General features: G+C 40.3%; 2 protein-coding genes across 5 annotated transcripts in view; both read left to right on the forward strand.

Annotated features, from left to right (window-relative positions):
* The window catches only part of STAC (SH3 and cysteine rich domain), a 354,063-nt gene that overhangs the window by 128,530 nt on the left and 199,830 nt on the right, over positions 1-25,703 (forward strand). The window lies entirely within an intron of this gene.
* Positions 1,588-2,375, forward strand: LOC110129453 (GTP-binding nuclear protein Ran). The gene is given in 3 exon segments (XM_020880847.2): positions 1,588-1,840; positions 1,843-2,049; positions 2,052-2,375. Coding segments are annotated over 3 exon segments (645 nt in total). The 3' UTR covers positions 2,237-2,375.

Below are 25,703 nucleotides of genomic sequence, written 5' to 3' on the forward strand. Positions count from 1 at the left end.
GAACCGCAGCACGCCAGGCCTCCCTGTCCATCATCAACTCCCGGAGCCCACCCAAACCCATGTCCACTGAGTTGGTGATGCCATCCAACCATCGCACCCTCTGTCGTCCCTTCTTCTCCTGCCCTCAATCTTTCCCAGCATCAGGGTCTTTTCAAATGAGTCAGCTCTTCACATCAGGTGGTCAAAGTATTGGAGTTTCAGCTTCAACATCAGTCCTTCCAGTGAACACCCAGGACTGATCTCCTTTAGCATGGACTGGTTAGATGCAGTAGTAGCCCCCCTGTCTGCAGGGGCTGCATCCCAAGCCCCCCAGTAGATGCCTGAAACCACACATGCTATCAAACCCTGCATGTGTGCATGCTAAGTCACTTCAGTAGTGTCTGACTCTTTGCGACCTTATAAACTGTAGCCCACCAGGCTCCTCTGTCCATGGGATTCTCCAGACAAGAATACTGGAGTGGGTTGCCATGCCCTCCTCCAGGGAATCTTTCTGACCCAAGGATCAAACCAACATCTCTTGCATCTCCTGCATTGGCAGGCAGGTTCTTTACCACTAGTGCCAGCTGGAAAGCCCCAAACGCTGCATATACTGGTTTTTCCTATACATATTTAACTATGATAAAGTTTAATTTATGTTAGGCACAGCAAGAGATTAGCAGTAATAACTAACAATAAGATATAACAAGCATAACAATATGTGTAATATAAGTTACATGAATGGGGTCTCTCTCTTTCAAAATGTCTTATTGTACTCTACCCACCTTTCTTCTTGTGAGATGATAAAATGCCCATGTGATGAGATGAAGTGAGGCAACTGACACAGTGTTGGGCTACTATTAACCTCCTGACAGGAAGTCAGAAGGATCTTCTGCCTTGGGTGATCCTGGCTCATAGAGCAGTGATAATGTTGATGGTTGGGTGTCAGAAGCAGATAGTGTAGTCAGTTGGGGATCCCTGGTCAGAAGGAGGCAGATGGCACAAGATTTCATCATGCAATGCAGAATGGTGGGCAGTTTAAAACTTATGCATTATTCATTTCTGAAATTTTACATTTAATATTTTCAGACCACAGTTGACCACAGGTAACTGAAATTGGAAAGCAAAGTAAAACAGCAGTTCACAGGGGACAACTATAATCTCCATACAAATAGCTAAATGACATGCAAAATAGCTTTCTAAAAGTGTCTGAATAATTCTCTGATAGTAGCAAACACACAGTAGAGAGGTATTATCAGTCCATTTTTTTAGTCAGTACTTTTAAAATAAATTAATCAAAGCTGCAAACTCCAACTAGACACATCTTAATTAGTTAGCAAGAAACTTTTCTCTCACCAATTCCTAAAGAATAGGAAATTTGCTTTAAGAAAATAATAACTGACTTCTGTAACTCTAATTTGTAATTTCTTTTAGCTTGTCAAGATTTTGCTTGCTATTATGTTTCATATTTACTGGTAGGAGAGGTATTGCAATGGAATAGAAGAAAATGTGAATTTAGAGTTTAAAACAGATTTTTTTGAATTGCGCTTCTGCCATCTTTCCAGCCCTCAGTCAGACGGGTACAGAGACGGTTCTGGAAGTAACATCACTATGGCTGCCCAAGGAGAACCCCAAGTTCAGTTCAAACTTGTTTTGGTTGGTGATGGTGGTAATGGGAAAACTACATTCGTGAAGCGTCATCTGACTGGTGAATTTGAGAAGAAGTATGTAGCTACCTTAGGTGTGGAGGTCCATCCTCTTGAGTTCCATACCAACAGAGGACCTATTAAGTTCAATGTATGGGACACAGCTGGTCAGGAGAAGTTTGGTGGACTGAGAGATGGCTATGATATACAAGCTTAGTGTGCATTATAATGTTTGATGTAACATCAGGAGTTACTTACAAGAATGTGCCTAACTGGCATAGAGATCTGGTACGAGTATGTGAGAACATCCCAATTGTATTGTGTGGCAACAAAGTGGATATTAAGGACAGAAAGGTTAGGGCAAAATCAATTGTCTTCCACCGAAAGAAGAATCTTCAGTACTATGACATTTCTGCCAAAAGTAACTACATTTTGAAAAGCCCTTCCTCTGGCTTGCTAGAAAATTGATTGGAGACCCTAACTTGGAGTTTGTCGCCATGCCTGCTCTTACCCCACCAGAGGTGGTCATGGACCCAGCCTTGGCAGCCCAGTACGAGCACGATTTAGAGGTTGCTCAGACAACCGCTCTCCCGGATGAAGATGGTGACCTGTGAGAAAGTGAAGCTGGGGCCCAGCGTTAGAAGTCTAGTTTTATAGGCAACTGTCCTGTGATGTCAGTGGTGCAGCGTGTTTGCCACTTTATTATATAGCTAAGCAGAACATGTGCTTAATCTTTGGATGCTGAAGGAGATGGATGGGCTTTGGAGTGAATGTGGCAGTTAAAAAAAAAAATACCTTCATTTTTTGGACCTGCATATTTAGGTGTTTTGGAGCAAAGTTCTTTCCTTCTTGAGTTTCAAGTATAAGACTGCTATAGTCACATGACAATATTGAGAGGTGGGATCTTGTTTGTTACTGTCATTCCCATTCCTTTTCATTTAGAATCAGAATAAAGTTGTATTTCAAATATCTAAAAAAAAAAGAGTTTAAATCAGTCTCTCATCATAAGTCTAAGTTTTCTCATCATAAAATGAGCATAATAATTATAACTATATAAAATTAGATCAAACCAGTCAACTGTGAATATTCATTGGAAGGACTGATGTTCAAGCTCCAATACTTTGGCCACCTGATGCAAAGAGCCAACTCATTGGAAAAGACCCTGAGGCTGGGAAAGATTGAGGGCAGGAGAAGATGAGAGTGACAGAGGCTGAGATGATTCTATGGCATCACTGACTCAATGGACATAAATTTGACTAAACTCCAGGAGACAGCGAGGGACAGGGAAGCCTGATGTGCTGCAGTCCATGGGGTTGCAAAGTGTTGGACTAGACTTAGTGACTGAACAACAACAAAAAGTTATTTTGAGTGTAATATAAAATTAGCATGTAAACTCTTTGAGAATATGATTGAGACTTCTGATCTCTGTCTTTGGCAGGATGTTCTTATTCTTTAAAGCCACCACCTTGCTTCAGTTCGGTTCAGTTTAGTAGCTCAGTCATGTCCGACTCTTTGCGACCCCATAGACTGCAGCATGCCAGGCCTCCCTGTCCATCACCAACTCCCAGAGTTTACTCAAACTCATGTTCATTGAGTCAGTGTTGCCATCCAACCATCTCATCCACTGTCGTCCCGTTCTTTTTCTGCCTTCAATCTTTCCCAGCATCAGGGTCTTTTCCAAAGAGTTGACTCTTTGCATCAGGTGGCCAAAGTATTGGAGCTTCAGCTTCAGCATCAGTCCTTCCAATGAATATTCAGGACTGATTTCCTTTAGGATGGACTGGTTGAATCTCTTTGCTGTCCAAGGGACTCTCAAGAGTCTTCTCCAACTCCACAGTTCAAAAGCATCAATTCTTCAGTGCTCAGCTTTCCTTATACTCCAACTCTCACATCCATACATGACTCCTGGAAAAACCATAGCTTTAACCAGATGGACCTTTGTTGGCAAAGTAATGTCTCTGCTTTTTAATATGCTGTTTATGTTGGTCATAACTTTTCTTCCAAGGAGCAAGCATCTTTTAATTTCATGGCTGTAGTCACCATCCACAGTGATTTTGGAGCCCCCTAAAATAGTCTGTCACTGTTTCCATTATTCCCCCATCTATTTGCCACGAAGTGATGGGACCAGATGCTATAATCTTAGTTTTCTGAATGTTGAGTTTTAAGCCAACTTTTTCACTCTCATCTTTCACTTTCATCAAGAGTCTCTTTAGTTCTTCTTTGCTTTCTGCCATAAGTGTGGTATCATCTGCATATCTGAAGTAATTGATATTTCTCCCAGCAATCTTGATTCCAGCTTGTGCTTCTTCCAGCCCAGCGTTTCCCATGATGTACTCTGCTGCTGCTGCTGTGCTGCTAAGTCGCTTCAGTCGTGTCCGACTCTGTGCGACCCCATAGACGGCAGCCCACCAGGCTCCACTGTCCCTGGGATTCTCTAGGCAAGAACACTGGAGTGGGTTGCCATTTCCTTCTCCAGTGCATGAAAGTGAAAGTGAAGTTGCTCAGCTGTGTCCGACTCTTAGCGACCCCATGGACTGCAGCCTACCAGGCTCCTCCGTCCATGGGATTTTCCAGGCAAGAGTACTGGAGTGGGGTGCCATTGCCTTCTCCGATGATGTACTCTGCATTTAAGTTAAATAAGCAGGGTGACAATATACAGCCTTGACGTACTCCTTTCCCAAGTTGGAACCAGTCTGTTGTTCCATGCCCAGTTCTAACTGTTGCTTCATGACTTGCAAACAGATTTCTTAGGAGGCAGGTCAAGTGGTCTGGTATTCCCATCTCTTTAAGAATTTTCCACAGTTTGTTGTGATCCACACAGTCAAAGGCCTTGGCGTGGTCGATAAAGCAGAAATAGATGTTTTTCTGGAACTCTCTTGCTTTTTTGATGATCCAACAGATGTTGGCCTTTTGATCTCTGGTTCCTCCGCCTTTTCACCTTGCTTACCTGCAATCTGTGCATGTTCCTAAGAAAGATGGAACCTTTGTGAGCTACAGTGTGCCCTGGGGCCCCCAGGATTTAATGGCCCAAGCTGAGAAAGAGTTAATTTATATTATACAGAGTATGACCACAGGTCATATGGTCACACAAGAAAGGATGGAAAGAGGTCACATGTGCCATGTTGCTACGATACCAGCTGTTCCAATATTCTGATTAATAGCCCAGGAGAACAAGCCATAAACATAACTTTTAACATTTAAATACTGAAGAGTTGGAAAGAAGACTAGGACATTAGATCTTCAAGCACCCCATCAATAGAACTCTGGTGTCAGGTTAGTTCTGTCACTCCTTTGCAAGTCTGTAAGAGTCTCTATTTATTTCAGTGGTCCTTTAAAAGCCAATTAAGAGGTCAATATTTTCCAAAGCAATTCTTTCAAGCCCAGCAGATAATACTAGAGGATAACAACATAGCACGAATGCTCTACAGATTAAAAAGTCAGAGAAAATGAAGAGGACTCAAAATTTAAAACTTGAAGGCCCTTAAAGATGTTCTTAGTCTAGTAACATCATTTTATCAATGAAGATATTAAATCCCAGGCCAAAGGAGTGATTTACGTGAAATCACAAAAAGTGAAACCTGGAGCACAGTCTTCCTAATGACTATGGGAATAGTCAGTAGAAAAAAGCAAACCAAATAAACTAGGCTTAGAAACAAGCCATCTTATAGCAGAAATTAGATTATGTCTTATTTTCAGTATGATGAGGCTGTAAGGAAATGATTCTCTTGAATAAAATTCACAATAAGTAGATTATCAGGACAAAAATGTAAAAACAAAAACAGTGGCGATGCCTTAATAATCAGAACTCTCTAGAAGATATGACCTAAGGAAAAATAATTCTGTTGGGTCCAGGATGTCTGTGAATTAAAACATCTGTTTTGAAATATTATCATACATGTATGTCACTACTACATGTAACTACAATAGTCACTACTGAAATTAAAAAGACATTAACATTTTGCTGTATTGTGTTCAGATTTCTCTTCTAATTTTTTAAAAATTCTTAAATAAATATCTAAATAAACAGTTAAATATATGCAGCCACACTTCTCTCTTATCCCTTCCCCATCCTTCCCTCCATGCTCAAGCATGTTTTTGTATCTCTACTATGTATCTGTAAACCAATAGGGTTAACAGTTTACATATATTATATTCTAATACATTCATCATATTATAGCTTCCTTTGTCCCCCTCAACTTTAAATGGAGAGATTGATTTTGATACAAAGCATCTAATTCATTTATAATTTCAGTTTGAATTAACCTTACAACTGAGAGACAACTGGAGTACTTATTTTTGTACTATTGTAATCCCTGTTAAAATTAATATTCTCCTATTTGTCTTCTGGGCACATTTATTTGTGTGCTCATGTGTGAGAGTTCTTTAGATGTAGCCACTGAGAAAGATTGTTGATAAGTTGAAAGATGTTCTTCAGCATCACTAAATACACCCAACTGCCCATTGGAGTAGCGGTGCCAATTTACATTTCCAAAATAAAAGTATAATTTCCCCCACAGCCTCCTCATTACATGATACAGTTAGTAGGCTGAATAATGGACCTCCACATATGTCCATGCCAAGTTCCTGGAACATCACCTTATAACTGCAAAAGGTACTTTTGATGTAGTTTTGAGATGGGGAGATACTCCTGCATTAATCCATGTGGGCCCCGTGTCATCACAGGAGTCCTTAGAATGAGGACTCAGGAGTCAGAGAGAGAGATGTGAGGATGGAAGAGGTCAGAGGGGTCAGAGACTTGAAGATTGTACACTGCTTACTTTGAAGATGGAGGAAAAAGCTACTAGCCAAGGCCACACCTAGAAGCTGGATAAAGCAAAATAGATTCTCCTCTGGAGACTTCAGAAGGAACCAGCCATGCCAATACCCTCACTTTCCCCTAGTGAGATGGGTCTTGGGCAACTGACCTCCCAAACAGTAAAATAAGACACTGTTTTTTGAAACCACTAAGTTTTTGATGATTTGTTACAACAGCAATAGGTAAATATCACATGTAATGTTGTAAGACTTGGTGTTTTTTGTTTGTTTGTTTGTTTTGTTTTTGCTAAAATGAGGGTTGTGATGATCTGCATCTGCCTACCTACTAGTTTCCAGCAAAGGTCCGTATAGTCAAAGCTATGGTTTTCTCGGTAGTCATGTACAGATGTGAGAATTGGACAATAAAGAAAGTTGAGCACCGAAGAATTGATGCTTTCAAACTATGGTGCTGGAGAAGACTCTTGAGAGTCCCATGGACTGCAAGGAGATCAAACCAGTCAATCCTAAAGGAAATCAACTCTGAACATTCATTGGAAGGACTAATGCTGAAGCTGAAGCTCCAAAACTTTGGCCACATGATGCAAAGACTCATTGGAAAAGACCCTGATGCTGGGAAAGATTGAGGGCCATAGGAAAAGAGGGCAACAGAGGATGAGATGGTTGTATGGTATCAACAACTCAATGGACATGAGTTTGCGCAAACCCTGGGAGATAGTAAAGGATAGGGAAGTTTGATGTGCTACAGTTCATGGGGTCACGAAGAATCAGACATCACTTAGCGATGGAACAACAAGTTTGTTTGAGCCTCTTTTTATACATGTGTTAATCATTTGAGTTTCTTAAACTCAGCACTATTTGCATTTTGAGCCAGGTACTTCTTTGTCATGTGGGCTGTCTGTGCAATGTAGGATGTTTAGCAGCATTCCTGCCCTCTGTGGGCCAAATGACTGCCCTCCTGCGGTTTTGATGACCTAATGTCATCAGACATTTACAGGATTCCTCAGAGGACAAAATCATCCCCAGTTGAAAACCAATACTCTATATTTTTCTAAGCTGAACATTTTATATGCTAATCTGTGGTCACTTATTCTTTCCTAAGATGATGATTTCTTAAATATTTCATGTTTTAACTATTAGTATGGGCATTTTATCAACCTTTCATCTTCTGGCTTGTTTTCCCTATGTTGTTTAGGAAGTGTTATCTCTCCCACTGGTCCTCACACGTAATGTGTGTAACAACCATCTGGAAGGCTTTTAAAATAAGAATAGGTGGGTACTGCCTCTGGAGTTTCTTTGGATGGGGTCCAGAAGTTTGCATTTCTAACAAATTCTCTGAGGATGTTGATCCTGGGGGTCAAGGGACCACAATTTGATAGGATCATGTGTCATAAAGAGTCTTTTAAAAAGTTTTTATAGCTGCAAGTTTTCCACATATAGGCCTCTATTTCATCAGCTTTTCCTTTAGTGTGTGGGTTTTGGTAGGTTTCTTGTTTCATCTGCTTTTTCTCCATACAGATAAGCAGTTACACAGCGCCACTTCCTGAATTATCAATTCCTTTGATTTTTTTATGTTATAGAAGGTTTTTAATTACTGGCTTATATTTTTTAAACAATTTTATGTTAAAATAATTTATGTTTACAGAAAACTTGTGAAAATAGTATGAATAGTTCCTGTATAACCCATCTAGTTTTCCCTATTGTTAACATTTTCAATTAGTAGGGAACAGTTTTCACAATTAATGAACCATTGTTGATATAGTATTTTTAACTAAAGTCTATAATGTGTGCATATTTCCTTATTTTATAAGGTTCTGTTTCTATTCCAGAACCCTATCATATCACATGTATTTGTCACATCTTTTTAGACTCCTCTTGCCTGTGACAGTTTCTTGGACTTTTCTTGTTTTCGATGACCTTGACAGTTTTGAGGAATATAGGACAGGTATCTTGTAGAATGGCCTTCCTGAGGGATTTAGCTGATGTTTTTCTCATAATTGGACTGGGGCTGTAGAGTTTTCGGGGGAAGATCATTGAGGTAAAGTGTCTTTCTTGTCCCATCTATCGAGGGTACATACTTACCATTCTCGGTATTAGCCTTGATCATCTGGCTGCTGCAGTTTTGTCAGATTTCTCCACTGTAAAATTAATCTTCTTCCACTTTCCACACTCTACTTTTTGGAAGAAAGTCTTAGTGTACACACTTGGATGTGGGAATTTATATTCCCTCCCGGAGGACAGAGCATCTACATGTATATTTGGAATTTTATGGCACAGGAGATGTATCTTCTTTCTCATTTAGTTCAATCACTTATTTATATAGGTACGGATCACAGATATTTATTTTATACCTTGGGTTTTATTCCAATACTACTTCATTTATTTTGTTTTCCTTAAATTGTTCCAGCTTTGGTCACTGTAAGCTCTTTTAGTAGGCTTCTGTGGCCTTTGTTAGCCGCCAATCTGTCAGTCCATCCCTCTTTATTCTCTTGCAGTCTTACCTGATATTTACTAAGTTCTTAACAATAAATCAGTGAATACAGTCACAGCTACTCCATATTCTATTTTATTCATCATTGGAACGGGAATATCTTCCCTCTGGGGTGCCAGAGGAAGTAAAATCTATCTGGCAGTCCTTGTCATTATCGATTCTACTTCTCAGGGGAAAACCGTCTCAATGAGTGACTTCTCTCAATGTGCACAAAGGGCTATATGAGGCTTAGGAATGTGTGTTTCCTTGGTAGCTGTCAGGAGGGTGCATTGTTGGTTGAACTAGGAAAACAAGAACCTTACTGAGAGGATGTTCACCTACTCTGCTACAGTGAGTGGGTGTGACTTTTGCATTTTATATCATAAAAATAGTATTCTGTAATTTACATAATAAATTAAGGCTCTATTTGTACATTAGTAAGGAATAAATATGCTGATTAACTGTTGCTCTGTCAAAGGTAAGTACATCAGGCAGAGGGGACTGGATATGTAAAACCATGTGGTCCATGTGACAGGCGGGTATAGAGATGCTGCAGTGGAAAAAGAGCTTCTAGATCCTGATTCAAATGGGACAGTTGTATGGTACTCATTGCCAAAGACCAATCAAAGATAGGAGAACCTAGAAATCAGAGCTCCTGAGGCAGCAAGGCAGAGTTTGAAATAAGTAAGAACTATAGGAACAAATTATTCTAGTTTTAAGGGGATCTGGCTGTTTACTGCCTCTCACAAATCCAAAATATACCTTTGTCATCATGAATCATATTACTTGTGGACGGTGCAGCCCTTGCTCACCTGCCAGAGCTCTGCTGTTTGTCACCTGTGAGGTGGAGAACAAACTCAACCACGCTTCACAAAATGATAATTTTGACTGAATTGCAACCCGTGGAAGCTTGAAAATTCTGTCTAATGCTTTACCCTCTTCTCCTTTGTGGAAATGGCATTTTCAATGAAGAATGCATACTCATTGTCTCTTTGTTAGAGGTCTGAGATTGCTTCTCCCTGAACATCTGCTGCCTAACGATCACTTTGGAAAGTAGGTTGTTTTGTCCCTGTTAGACAAATGAAAAATAGCTCAGAGAGCTTAGTTCCTGGCTCAGGGACCCACAGGTGGTAACTGGCAGCGTTTTCTTCCCTCTGAGTTCCCTTGACTAAGCTTCTCCAGTCTCAGTGATGCCTCTCTCCACTGCCTGGTGAGCTCTGATGAGCCCTTCTTCCTGGAGAGGAAATGCTCACTGACGAGTCTTCTCAGGGCGGCTAGTCAGATTTAGCAGAGGAAAATACATGATAACTAATGATTAACTTTTAGTGTAAGTACATCCCAAGAAATATTTGTATCTCACATTTCATCTGGCAGTACTGTTTTAGCTAGAACTACAAAGGTACTCATGCAGGCTCTCCTTAAAGGGAATGACTATGTAGGAATAATTTCTATGTCTTTGGCAGGGAAATTTTTACATGTAGAAATATTCAATCATGTGTTGAATGCATTTCCTAAAGTTAAGATAGACTTACCCTTGTCTGTATATTATACTAAAATCACTTACAAGGATATTTATAACAGAAAAATAACATATTAGAAGTATATATGAAATAAAAAGGAAATGAAAAGATGGTAGTGAAAATGAACTTGAAACAATGAATACAAAAATCTGAACCTTGAAGACCTTTGCTGCATATAAGAATGGAAGTAACATCTAGTTCTACCACATTCTTTGCTTGAGAATCTTGCCTTTTTTCTAACCTAGGCCTGTTACTACCTGTAAATAGCAAGTATCCCATCTGCCCCTCTCATCTTTGCTGTCAGGACTGCAAAGATCAGCTCTGATCAGGTTCAGGGACAGGCCTGACCTGAAACCTCAGAAGCCCAGTTCCATCTTCTGGTGACTCAGCCTCACCTCAAGGGCTGCTTTCCTAGATCTGGACACTGTATCCTGGCTTTGACATCCTGGCAGGCACTCACAGTGCCCTAGATGGGACACTTTAACCTGTGTTCTCAGCAGTCCCATTCTGGACTGGGCCCTGTCTGGAACCCAGCGGGTAGCACCACCTTCCTGCTCCAACATGGCCACACTTCATGGGCAGCATGGGCACACTTCATGGTCATAGCATCTATGACCTCTACTTCCTTATGCTGCTTATTAGTAAGATGTTTCTGTCACCCTTTTTTGGGTACTGCTGTTTTAGTACACAATCAGGTTGCTCTATTTGGATTCCTTTCATCATTTTTGTACACATATCTCCCTTCAGTGCCCTTTTATTTCCAGTACTAATGCCCATTTCAAAGAGGACTGTCCTCAGGCCTTTGTAGACTCACTCACCCATACCACAAAGGGATATGTATACCAATATACATTCCCTATATTCCTGGACAGCCTGCTTGGTCAACCTAGTCTCCCATTCATTGAAATATTATTGTGGTATAACTCCCCCATGGTATGGCTTACAATCCAGAACTCTTCTGTGGGACCAGGCTGAGAACTACCCTGTAAGACTTTGCTGGGTTTTCTTCCCTCCTTGCTTCCCACTACCTTACTGGTTTCCTCTAGAGCCACTTCCTTAATGAATCACTCACACTTAATGAATCACTCGTGAATCCTTCCTTGGGTTCTACTTCCAGGGAATCCAACCTAAGGCACTCACTTCCTCTGTACTTGGACTGTCACCCTGCTACCTTCTTGGCATGGAGTAGGACAAGTCTAGAATCCTCTGGCATGGACCTTCCCAAGTAGAAGGTTTAGTTATAAATCAAGGCATTTTCCAGGCTTCCTAGGTGGCACTAGTGACAAAGAACTGGCCTGCCAAGGCAGGATACGTAAGAGACTTATGGGTTCAGTCCTTGGGTCGGGAAGATCCCCTGGAGGAGGGCATGGCAACCCAGTCCAGTATTCTTGCCTAGAGAACCCAATGGACAGAGGAGCCTGGTGGGCTACAGACCATAGGGTCACAAAGAGTTGGACACAACTGTAGTAACTTAACACGCACAAGGTGATTTCCACTTACTGCAGAGGTTTGGTGAGCCCTGATGATGATACAAGAGCAGCTTGTAATACATAGCCTGGGCTCTTTTTTAACCAGAGATGCCACCAGCCTTGTGAGGCCACACTTATCTCCATGCAGTCAGCAAGCTCTTCCCCATTTGGGATGCTGAGCTTTTCACCAAACATTATTAGTATTGGAGGTATGCTATAGACTCTGCTGTTTGAAATTGTTTTTAGAACACTGATTTACTAGCTGTCATTTTACTGCCACATATTTATAATAAGATACCTGGATTTTATTATTCCTCCCTTTTAAATTCCCAAGACATTCAGGGAGGAAAAAATGAGAAGAGTACATTGTCCTGCCAGTGGACTTGATTCTCAAAGAATTGTAGCATTTTATTTTTCATAAATATTGTGCTGTATGGCAGTGGAATCTTGAGATGGAGGACTCAGAAAAGAAATAGTTACCTCCCATTAGAAGCTAGATAAGAAAGGATGCAAAAAGCAAGACTTGATCAAGGCCATCCAGGGAGGCAGTGACAAGGCAAAGAGGAAAAGCTTCTCAAAGCTGTGTAACATTCAGCTAAGCAGAACCTCCCTCTGGATTGAATGTCTATTTATCCAAGTGTCACCTCTCTCTAAATCTTGCCCAAACAAAAGGAAGATTAATCATCTTCTGTGTCTCCACACCCCACTGCTAGAGCTGGTGGGAGCAATTGATTGCAAGAGATAAGAGTTTCCAATGCTAACCTGAATCCCTAACCTGAATCCCTTGGAGGCTGGCACTGCCTCATTGGTCTCTTATTTCTAGTGTCAAGCAGTGAACCATTTTCATAGTGGTGGTCTAAAAAATATGTATTAAGTAAAACATAGGTGCTGCGCTCAAAATATTATAGACTAGGGAAGGAATGAGAAGAATGGAAGTGATTAAATAATCAAGCCCCAATGTGTATGTCCCCACAGAATCCATATATTTAAATCCTAATGCATAGGATTCAACATATGGATTTGGTGGGCACAGTGCATGGCTTAGCCACTCACTGTTTTAAAAAATTTCTAAGTTACTTTGTGTTTCTAAACAAGATTATCAATAATCAAAGAGATAGGGAAAACCAAATCTGCACTAGCATCCTTGACCTGAGTGGAGGCGCAAATGCTGGAGCTGGCGGCAGCTGAAACCAGGCCCTAATGAGGACACAGGAGTGGGTGGTTGCTTCTTGTCTGCCTCTTGCCCAGTGCCTTCAAGTTTGTACACATGGTCCAAAGTGATTTATGTGCCATCTCTATAGAAAAGGAACTTCTGTCCTTAAATCCCCCAAAATCAAAGCAAAGCAGGGTAAAAGACAGAAACAGAAGAAAAATAAATGTGTCCCACTGAGAATTCATAAATAAAAAGGAAAACATAGCCATTTCTCAAGAAACTATTAGCGACTACATTCACTGTAGTACTGAACGAGGCAGCTGGGGGGATACAAACGTGGGTGAGGCTGGATCCCAGCCTCTGAAGAATCTGTACTCTAATCTAGGAGCTGCTAATTAATTAAATCTAATGAGAAGAGACAGGAAGATGAAACTGCAAGAGATTTATATAAAGTACATCACACAGTGTATATTTGTACAGTTAAGCCTAGCACTTGAATACCATGGATATCTTTCACATTCTAGCTAAAAGTGCTGATCCTTCTTCCCAGAAATACGTACATACATACAATAGCACATATGCATTTAAGGTCAGGAGTGCACTGGAGCTCAGATTCAGAAGCTCGGCTTCAGTATCAAGTAATATATGTTTGGGCTCAGACTATGCAGTTACTTTTCATTTGAATATTTTTGGTTGAAATCAGCTGACAAGAATGGCACATAAATAGAGACCCATGTCAGAGACCTAAAGATACAGAGTTTATATCAGGGAGTAGAAGCAACTAAGAGTTAAATTGATGGTGGTGGTTTACTTGCTAAGTTGTGTCTACCTCTTGCAATCCTGTGGACTGTAACCTGCCAGGCTCCTCTGTCCATGGGCTTCTCCAAGCAAGAATACTGGAGTGGGTTGCCATTTCCTTCTCCAGGGGATCTTCCTGACCCAGGAATTTAACCTGGGTCTCCTGCATTGCAGGCAGATTAAGTTAAATTAGGCAAAGAATAAAAGTGGTAAATGGAAATACATTTATAAAGTTAAACAGCCGCTAATAAAAATATGCCAAAGAAGCTGAAGTTGACCAGTTCTGTGAAGACCAACAAGACTTCTAGAATTGACACCAAAAAAAGATGTCCTTTTCATCATAGGGGATTGGAATACAAAAGAAGTAAGTCAAGAGATACCTGGAGTAACAGGCAGGTTTGGTCTTAGAGTACAAAATGAAGGAGGGCCAAGACTAACACTAACTAAACACCCTTTTCCAACAACACAAGAGACAACTCTACACATGAAAATCACCAAATGATCAACACCAAAATAAAATTGATTATATTCCTTGCAGCTGATGATGGAGAAGCTCTATACAGTCAGCCAAAACAAGACCAGGAGCTGACTGTGGTTCAGATCATGAGCTCCTTATTGCAAAATTTAGGCTTAAATTGAAGAAAGTAGGGGAAACCACTAAGCCATTCAGGTATGATCTAAATCAAATTCCTTATGTTTATACAGTAGAGGTGATGAATCGATTTAAAGGATTAGATCTAGTGGACAGTGTCTGAAGAACTATGGACTGAAGTCTGTAACATTATTTAGGAGGTACTGACCAAAACCAGCCTAAAGAAAAAGAAGTGCAAGAAGGGAAAGTGATTGTCTAAGGAGACTTTGCAAATAACTGAGGAAAGAAGAGAAGTTGAAAGTCAAGGGAGAAAGGGAAAGATATACCAAACTGAATATAGAGTTCCAAAGAATAGCAGGGAGAGAGAAAAAGATCTTCTTAAATGAACAATACAAAGGAATAGAGAAAAACAACAGAATGGGAAAGACTAGAGATCTCTTTAAGAAAACTGGAGATATCAAGGGAACATTTCATGCAAGGATAGGTATTACAAAGAACAGAAATGGCAAGGACCTAACAGAAGCAGAAGAGATTTAAGAGCAAGTGGCAAGAATCAGAATACACAGAAGAACTGTATAAAAATGGTCTTAATGACCCAGATAACCATGATGGTGTGGCCACTCAGCTAAAGCTGGACATCCTGGAATGTAAAGTCAAGTGGACCTTAGGAAGCTTCACTACAAATAAAGCTAGTGGAGGTGATGGAATTCCAGTTGAGCTATTTCAAATCCTAAAAGATGATGCTACTGAAATGCTGTACTCAGTATGCCAGCAAATTTGGAAAACTCAGCAGTGGCTACAGGACTGGAAAACATCAGTTTTCATTGCAGTCCTGAAGAAGGGCAATGCCAAAGAATGTTCAAACTACCTACAATTGTGCTCATTTCACGTGCTAGTAAGGTTATGCTAAAAATCCTTCAAGTTAGGCCCTAGCAGTATGTGAACTGAGAACTTCCAGATGTACAGGCTGGGTTTAGAAAAGGCAGAGGATCCAGCGATTAAATTGCCAACATCCGCTGGATCATAGAGAAAGCAGGGATTCCAGGAAAACATCTACTTCTGCTTCATTGACTATGCTAAAGGCTTTGACTGTGTGGATTACAACACACTGTGGAAAAGTCTTAAATAGATGGGAATACCAGACAACCTTACCTGTCTCCTGAGAAACCTGTATGCAAATCAAGAACCAACAGTGAGAACTGGACATGGAACAACTGACTGGTCTCAAATTTGGAAAGGAGTATAACAAAGCTGTATATTGTCACTCCCCTGCTTGTTTAACTTCTATGTGGAGTGCATCTTGTGAATGAATCACTAGAATCAGAATGTGATGGATGAATCACAAGCTGGAATCAAGATTGCCAGGAGAAATATCAACAACCTCAGATATGCAGATGATACCACTCTAATGATAGAAAGTAAAGGAAAACTTAAGAGCCTCTTGATGAGGGTGAAAGAGGCGATGGGGAAAGCTGGCTTAAAATTCAACATTCAAAAAGCTAAGCTCATGGCATCTTACTTCATAGCAAATAGAAGGGGAAAAAGTGAAAGCAGTGACAGATTTTTTTTGGTGGGGGGCTCCAAAATCACTGCAGACAGTGACTGTGGCCATGAAACTAAAAGACACTTGCTCCTTGGAAGAAAAGCTATGACAAACCTAGACAGTGTACTAAAAAGCAGAGACATCACTTTGTTGACAAAGATCCATACAAAGCTATGGTTTTTCCAGTAGTCATGTGTAGATGTGAGAGTTGAACCATAAAGAAGGTTGAATGCTGAAGAATTGATGTTTTCAAATTGTTGTGCTGGATAAAACTCATAAGAGTCCCTTGGACTGAATGGAGATCAAGCCAGTGAATCCTAAAGGAAATCAACCCTGAATATTCTTTGGAAGGACTGATGCTGAAGCTCCAGAACTTTGGCCACCTGATGCAGAGCTGACTCCTTGGAAAAACCCTGATGTTGGGAAAGATTGAGGGCAAGACGAGAAGGGGACGACAGAGGATGAGATGGTTGGATGGCATCACTGACTCAATGGACATTAGTTTGAGCAAATTCCAGGAGATAGTGGACAGGGGATCCCGGTATGCTGCAGTCCATGGGATGATGGCAAGAGTTGGACACAACTTAGTGACTGAACAACAATAAAAATATGAAAGATATTTTATGAAAATCTTGAGGGAAACAAGCAATGTGCAGAAGAAAATTTCTGACCTCACTATATGGAAGGTATATTTTATAAATATAATAATATGTTTACACAAGCATATTACATTTACACAAGAAATTTATTCAAGGATACATGGAACAAATTAGCAGTTACTATGGAGGAGAGTGAGGGAGCAGAACATATACTTTTCACGTGATTTATTTCGTATAATTGAATCTTTATCGGGAGTGTGTTGTATCTGGGACAAGAAGACACAGTGTACACTATAATTACTCCTGATGCACGGAGAGTCCCCCTGTGCTCTTGCTTAAGCCATTGAAACACCCACAGCTGTGCATTAGGAACACTGTACAATTTGAGCACGTTGAGTTTCCCAGAAGCCGACCCTGAACCAAGGATTTAGGAGCTAATGCTTTATTTAGAAAGAGGTTCGAGGAGAACTCAGCAAGTCAGTAGGAGAATTAAGACAGGGAAAGAGATAATCCAAGAAACAGAAAATCTCAGGCCAACACCAAGTCTCAGCCTGATCCAACAGGGAGTTTTGGAGTGTAAATCACACCTCAGAGTGCCTTGCATGGGGACAAAAGAACTTGGAGTTTGTCCTTCCACACTAGTCTTTGGTTGACTCTATGCATCTAGTCAAGGCTATGGTTTTTCCATTGGTCATGTATAGATGTGAGAGTTGGATTGTGAAGAAAGCTGGGCGCCGAAAAATTGATGCTTTTGAGCTGTGGTGTTGGAGAAGACTCTTGAGAGTCCCTTGGACTGCAAGGAGATCCAACCGGTCCATCCTAAAGGAGATCAGTCCTGGCTGTTCACTAGAAGGACTGATGCTGAAGCTGAAACTCCAATACTTTGGCCACCTCATGTGAAGAGTTGACTCATTGGAAAAGACCCTGATGCTGGGAGGGATTGGGGACAGGAGGAGAAGGGGACGACAGAGGATGAGATGGCTGGATGGCATCACCAACTCAATGGACATGAGTTTGAGTAAACTCCGGGAGTTTGTGATGGACAGGGAGGCCTGGCATGCTGCGATTCATCGGGTTGCAAAGAGTTGGACATGACTGAACAACTGAACTGAACTGATGGGTCTCCTGTTGTCTGGGAGTTGGGAACATATAAAACTCCTGGACACTTCCAGCTATCTGTACCAGTAAGGAGACCCCAGTGTGCCGGAGCAGTCCTCTGTCCTCTGAAGGATGAAAGTATAACTGTTGACAGCTAAGCATTGAGAAGTTGGGATGTGTGCACAGACAGGATAAAAGGGATCTGAAAGGAACTAGTCATGGCTCCACCCACCCATCCACACACAGCAGATTGTAGCTTCCTTGCAGTCAACAGATATTTATTGACAATCTACAATTGTCCTGCCTATTGGTCATTTGAAAAGCATCTCGTCCACAAAGAGGTATGCTCTAAGTGTAAAATAAACACTGATTCTGAAGACTCAGTAAGAAAGAAAGGGAATGCACAGCTCACTAATCTTTTTCTATTGATTAATGTTGAAATGATAATATTAAATATATATTATAGACTAAATAAAATACATTGTTAAAATAAGTTTACCTATTTCCCTGTACTTTTTTAATATGGCTCCCAGAATATTTTAAATTATGTACATGGCTCATATTAAGTTTCTATTATCAGCACTTGTCTATAATATGTCTAATACTGTGCTAACTATTGGGATACTGCATGATTAAGAGAGACTTGGCCTCTGCCTTCATGATGTCTACAGTGCAGTGGTTGTAACAGACAGTGATAAGATGATACCATTTGTTTTAAATATGATGGTAGAAATAACAGAGTAGACAACTGTGAGGAACTGACATCAGTGAGACTCATCAGGAAAGATGTCTCTAAATAAATGACTTTTAGACTCAAAGACTAGGACAGGAAGTACTGTGAAAATATCTTGAAGGGAGATGCGAGGCAGGAGTTGAAATGTTTTAAGGATGTTCCAGGCCAGAGGAACATCATCAGGTGGTAGGAAAAACATCAATGAATTGCTTAGCTGTTTGATTACATTAGTGTAAGTTGTCTTAAGAAAAACCACTAAAGTGGTAGAAATAACATAAACTCTAACTCAGGTAAGATAGTTTTTTGGGACACTAGTCCACCTTCTTCTTGATCTGCTGGCTTTCTGAATCAAGTCGCTATTCCTTGCCCCAACAACTCATCTCTCAGTTTATTAGCCTGTTGTGCAGCAAGCAATACGAGTTTGGACTTAGTAACATACAATCTATACCCAACAAACATTTCCATTGTTAGTTACTGTAACTGTAAATGGATTCCATCCCTGTGATCTGTGATTTCATAGAAAGCTGAGGGAGAATGCAGCATGACCCATTGTGGCGAATACACTAACAGAGATGTCGCTAGAACACTGGAGAAGAAATACAGCACAGTGACTTTCTCTGAACGAGGAGAATCCGAGAAGTCTTCAAGGAGAAGGTGATGCTTGACCTGGACCATGAAGGAAGAGTAAAGTTTTTATAAATACAAGGCAAAGCATATAACTACAAAGAAAAGCATTCCTAGCAGAGGCACTATTACAGGAAAAGCCACACGAGGGTGAAACTGTCCAGGAGTCAGAGTGTGAAACTTTAATTAGAGTGTGGTAAGGAGGTGTGTGTGTCTATAGCCTTAGAGTAGAGAAGGTGGCTTTGGACCAAAATGCTGTGAGAAAGAGCTGGGAATTTATTCTTGATTTCTTTTTCCTTTTTCTTCACAAGCTATATGTGCAAGTTTTCGTGCTTGTTCTCCAGCTCTGTTTGAAAAAAGAAATAGCCAATCTTTATATGTTAGCTTTTCTGATCACAAGCTTCATTCATTCTCCACAGTTTACAAACTTTGTATTGTCTTTGTTCTCTCTGAGTTTCTTTAGGATGATTATTGATTTATGAGCAGTCTTAATGTGGCTCTTTCAGGCATCCTGAATCACTCTGACAGCAGCTCTGTAAATAGATCAATTTCTTTCTGTAAAATTTAAAGTTTCATATCCTAACAAACCATTATTTTGGCTAAACTCAAATTGAGGAATTCTTCATACTTGGCACAGTATCACTAAGTTAGTCTCTAAACAGCTGAGGTAATATTATTCTTCTTATGTCAAGTGGAAGTAATCAGCATGTTGGACTTCACTGAAGGTCACTTGTTTACCAAGGTAGTTCTCCTGCCTAGTAAACAATGGGATGCATTTAATCAGTAACCTTGGGTAACTGTGTTATTAGCTGAATTTAGGAGGGACAGAGCAAGAGTCCTGATCATCATCCCCATAAGTCACCCCCACTCGACCTTTCAGAAACCTCCTGTGAGCGGCTCTTTACATATCTAAAAGGCGAGCACTCTTTCAGATGGAGAAGGAATTTCTTGGTCGTTCTTGCATTTGCTTCTCCTTGCCACGACCACATACCACTAGCAAGCACATACTTTTTCAGTCTTTTCATTGCTTAGGAAAAAAAGAGGCTGGCTGTGTGTATGCTCAGTTGCTTACCTGAATGCATGCAAGTCTCTTAAGTTGTGTCCAACTCTTTATGACCCCATGGACTGTACCCTGTCTGGCTCCTCTGCCCATGGAATTTTCCAGGCAAGAATACTGGAGTGGATTGCCATTTCCTACCCCAGGGGATCTTTGGGACACAAGGATCGAACCCAGCTCTTTTGTGTCTCCTGCATTGGCAAGCAGAGTCTTTATCACTAGCGCCACCTGGTAAAGAGGTTGACTTGCTGGAAATAGAAATGAGATTACAGCCAAGATATATTGATTCTTAAGTCTTTGCACCTCTACCTAACTAGCTTTATGGCATTAGGCCAAAGATCAGTTAGTGTTATGAAAATTTTCTCTTCTTTATAAAACAAAGCACAACATGTCCTAGTTTAGAGGTCATTGCAAAGGATGGCATAATGCATATAATAGTTACTTGTATATCATGCAAATATCTTTATTTTTATAAAGATAAGATTTTGCCACCACTCATTTGTGTGTGTGTGTGTGTGTGTGTGTGTGTGTTTTTCTTTTTCTTTTTTTTTCTCATTTATTTTTATTAGTTGGAGGCTAATTACTTTACAGTATTGTAGTGGCTTTTGTCATACATTGACATGAATCAGCCATGGATGTACATGTATTCCCCATCCCGATTCCCCCTCCCACCTCCCTCTCTACCCGATCCCTCTGGGTCTTCCCAGTGCACCAGGCCCGAGCACTTGTCTCATGCATCCAACCTGGGCTGGTGATCTGTTTCACCACAGATAATATACATGTTTCGATACTGTTCTCTCAAAACATCCCACCCTCGCCTTCTCCCACAGAGTCCAAAAGTCTGTTCTGTACATCTCTGTCTCTTTTTCTGTTTTGCATATAGGGTTATCATTACCATCTATCTAAATTCCATATATATGTGTTAGTATGCTGTAATGTTCTTTATCTTTCTGGCTTACTTCACTCTGTATAATGGGCTTCAGTTTCATCCATCTCGTTACAACTGATTCAAATGAATTCTTTTTAATGGCCGAGTAATATTCCATGGTGTATATGTACCACAGCTTCCTTATCCATTTGTCTGCTGATGGGCATCTGGGTTGCTTCCATGTCCTGGCTATTATAAACAGTGCTGCGATGAACATTGGGGTGCACATGTCTCTTTCAGATCTGGTTTCCTCAGTGTGTATGCCCAGAAGTGGTATCGCTGGGTCATATGGCAGTTCTATTTCCAGTTTTTAAAGAAATCTCCACACTGTTCTCCATAGCGGCTGTACTAGTTTGCATTTCCACCAACAGTGTAAGAGGGTTCCCTTTTCTCCACACCGTCTCCAGCATTTATTGCTTATAGACTTTTGGATAGCAGCCATCCTGACTGGCATGTAATGGTACCTCATTGTGGTTTTGATTTGCATTTCTCTGATAATGAGTGATGTTGAGCATCTTTTCATGTGTTTGTTAGCCATCTGTATGTCTTCCTTGTAGAAATGTCTGTTTAGTTCTTTGGCCCATTTTTTGATTGGGTCATTTATTTTTCTGGAATTCAGCTGGAGGAGTTGCTTGTATATTTTTGAGATTAATCCTTTGTCTGTTGCTTCGTTTGCTATTATTTTCTCCCAATCTGAGGGCTGTCTTTTCACCTTGCTTATAGTTTCCTTTTGTTGTGCAAAAGCTTTTAAGTTTCATTAGGTCCCATTTGTTTATTTTTGCTTTAATTTCCAAAATTCTGGGACATGGGTCATAGAGGATCCTGCTGTGATTTATGTCAGAGAGTGTTTTGCCTATGTTCTCCTCTAGGAGTTTTATAGTTTCTGGTCTTACATTTAGATCTTTAATCCATTTTGAGTTTATTTTTGTGTATGGTGTTAGAAAGTGTTCTAGTTTCATTCTTTTACAAGTGGTTGACCAGTTTTCCCAGCACCACTTGTTAAAGAGGTTGTCTTTTTTCCATTGTATATCCTTGCCTCCTTTGTCGAAGATAAGGTATGCATAGGTTCATGGATTTATCTCTGGGCTTTCTGTTCTGTTCCATTGATCTATATTTCTGTCTTTGTGCCAGTACCATACTGTCTTGATGACTGTGGCTTTGTAGTAGAGTCTGAAGTCAGGCAGGTTGATTCCTCCAGTTCCATTCTTCTTTCTCAAGATTACTTTGGCTATTCGAGGTTTTTTGTATTTCCATACAAATTGTGAAATTATTTGTTCTAGTTCTGTGAAAAATACCGTTGGTAGCTTGATAGGGATTGCACTGAATCTATAGATTGCTTTGGGTAGTATAGCCATTTTGACAATATTGATTCTTCCAATCCATGAACACGGTATGTTTCTCCATCTGTTTGTGTCCTCTTTGATTTCTTTCATCAGTGTTTTATAGTTTTCCTTGTATAGGTCTTTTGTTTCTTTAGGTAGATATATTCCTAAGTATTTTATTCTTTTGGTTGCAATGGTGAATGGTATTGTTTCCTTAATTTCTCTTTCTGTTTTCTCATTGTTAGTGTATAGGAATGCAAGGGATTTCTGTGTGTTAATTTTATATCCTGCAACTTTACTATATTCGTTGATTAGCTCTAGTAATTTTCTGGTAGAGTCTTTAGGGTTTTCTATGTAGAGGATCGTGTCATCTGCAAACAGCGAGAGTTTCACTTCTTCTTTTCCTATCTGGATTCCTTTTACTTCTTTTTCTGCTCTGATTGCTGTGGCCAAAACTTCCAAAACTATGTTGAGTAGTAGTGGTGAGAGTGGGCACCCTTGTCTTGTTCCTGATTTCAGGGGAAATGCTTTCAATTTTTCACCATTGAGGGTGATGCTTGCTGTGGGTTTATCATATATAGCTTTTATTATGTTGAGGTATGTTCCTTCTATTCCTGCTTTCTGGAGAGTTTTATTCATAAATGGGTGTTGAATTTTGTCAAAGGCTTTCTCTGCATCTATTGAGATAATCATATGGTTTTTATCCTTCAATTTGTTAATGTGGTGTATTACATTGATTGATTTGCAGATATTAAAGAATCCTTGCATTCCTGGGATAAAGCCCACTTGGTCATGGTGTATGATTTTTTTTTTAATATGTTGTTGGATTCTGTTTGCTAGAATTTTGTTAAGGATTTTTGCATCTATGTTCATCAGTGATATTGGCCTGTAGTTTTCTTTTTTTGTGGCATCTTTGTCTGGTTTTGGAATTAGGCCACCACTCATTTTAACCTTGAAATTCAAAAGCCTCAGAAAGCTCAATTATTCAAATATCACCACTCTAAAACTTCCATCAATTACAGTTGTCTATGTATTCAAAGAATATGGAGCTGCTTTGTTCCTGTGAATCTTGTCTGTGGCCCCTAGAAGAAGAATAGGCAGATATAAATCCAACGGACTCTCCAAGGTCAAAGCATTCTCTCTCCAGTCTTAGCTATGTGGTAAGTGGTGCTCAATCTCATTTGTTACCAGATAAATGCAAAGTAAGGCAATATTTGCATATTCAATGGGTTATAACCTCCTTGAGCTTAAACTATGTCTGCTTCTCTCTTGGGAGTCAGGCTACTCAGAGCTCCCTGAAGAGTTTCACAGAGTCAATAACAGACTTGCAAAAAATAAAATAAAATAACAGACTTGCATATGGGGAATCCTTGGGTTGCCCAGTGATGGCAGTAACTATGGCAAAATCTCTGATTCTTGGGTTTATATTAGGAAGCTCAGCTGCTTGCACATGTTAACATAAACCACATTCTGAACTGGTTTTCTCAGCTGAGAAAAAATAATTGTGTTATTTTGATCTCTACTTGAATCCTTTCTGTTTATTAATGAGTCATTTATGTGGTTCCTCTCAAACCCCGAATCTAAGCAATGGATTATGAATCTTAAAAAATAGGGAGTATCAGTTGGGAATAGCAAAGGAACAGTAGACCTTAAGACTTTTTGTGGAGTTGGGCTTGTGGGTTTCTGATCTTGATGACTTGTGACAGCTCAGATTGTATGTGGCTGGATTTCATCTCACAGAGTCTAGATATAAGCTGTAAGTTACCCTGAGCAAGTGTTGGCCTTGGTTAGTCACTGCAGCTTATGATTGCATGTCCTGGGAAGAGAAGCTGGGACAGGGCACAAGGTTTTTAGTCTACTCAGGTCTTAAGCAAATACCTGCAGCTTCCCTGAAGCTTTGACAAAGAAGGTGGGCCAGGGCAGGGTCTTAGGGTATGGCTGCTGCTGCAGCTTGTCCTTTAACCAGAGAGTTGCAGCTTCACCTGGTTTCAAAGGGGAGTTGGAGGTGGGATTAAATTATTTTAGTATTATGAGGCTGACTCTGGTGCTTTCAATTTGCTAGACACTATGGTTCATGGGGTCACAAAGAGTCAGACAAGACTGAGCGACTGAACTGAACTGAACTGAATGAATTTAGGACTACAAAAAGAGTTTGTGTGTGGCTTGTCCATGGGTCCAAAGAAACTGCCCATAGCACATATGCAGCGTGACTTTGGACTTGTTTTTTGCCTTAGTTCTAATGTCTGTAGATTTCAGATACCCGAATGGAGACCTCACCCATAGAAAGATGGTCAGTTTTATTTAAAACACAAAAATTTTTTTAAAAATGAGACTCCTTATTTTAGAAATAATATGCCATCTTTTAGGGATAAGAAAAATATTTTTAGGAAGTTATTATAGACTAATAGATTCTAAATGATATTATAAGTCTGTGTGAAACAGTAAGATTAATCAAGAAATTAAGCAATAATAAACATTTTAAAAGTTCATCTTGTGACATTCATCTTGTGACAAAATAAGGAAAGATAGACTGATAAAGCTGGAAGAAAAAAAGAGCTATTCTTTAAATAAAGGTTACAATGTTATAACATTCCCTGGTAGCTCAGACAGTAAAGAGTCTGCTTGCAATGCGGGAGACCTGGGTTCGAGCCCTGGGTTGGGAAGATCCTCTGGAGAAGGAAATGTCAACCCACTCCAGTATTCTTGCCTGGACAATCTCATGGACGGAGGAGCCTGGCAGGCAACAGTCCATGGGGTCACAGAGTCGGACACGACTGAGTGATTTCACTTTCTTTCACAGTTTGTTATAATCTAGGCAAATATCACAGAGGAAATTGGACATTAAAGGGAAGTTTCTTAGGTGGCACCATGGTAAAGAGTCTGCCTGCCAATGCAGGAGACTCGAGAGACTCAGGTTTGATCCTTGGGTCAGGAAGATCACCTGAAGTAGGATCAACCTAGCAATGGCAACCTGCTCCAGTATTCTCACCTGGAAAATTCCTTGGCCAAAGGAGGCTGGCAGACTGCAGTCCATGGGGTCACAAAGAGTCGGACACGACTGAGCAACTGAGCACCGTGCACATACATACAGATACTAAGGACACAGTAGGTGCAAATAAGAGAGAAAAGAAAATATGCCTAGGTACAGCTACTCTTAAGGAGGGACTCAGAAGAAATATGAGTTGTCTTAACTATGAAGAAGTTTCAAACAGTGACCAGAGCCCAGAGGAATGTCATGGAGGAGAGAGACCAAAGCAGATTGAAGTGTCTCCACCAGGGACAGTCAGGATCCAACATCCTAAGAAAACATGGCCTGAAAAAGCTGCTGATGGAAAGACCTTGGGGACCATAGGACCTCACATTAAAGGTGGGGGCAGCTCTACCAGGCAGTTACAGAAAATC

The sequence above is a fragment of the Odocoileus virginianus genome, chromosome 26 (assembly GCF_023699985.2).
Source record: "Odocoileus virginianus isolate 20LAN1187 ecotype Illinois chromosome 26, Ovbor_1.2, whole genome shotgun sequence".
NCBI lineage: Eukaryota > Metazoa > Chordata > Mammalia > Artiodactyla > Cervidae > Odocoileus > Odocoileus virginianus.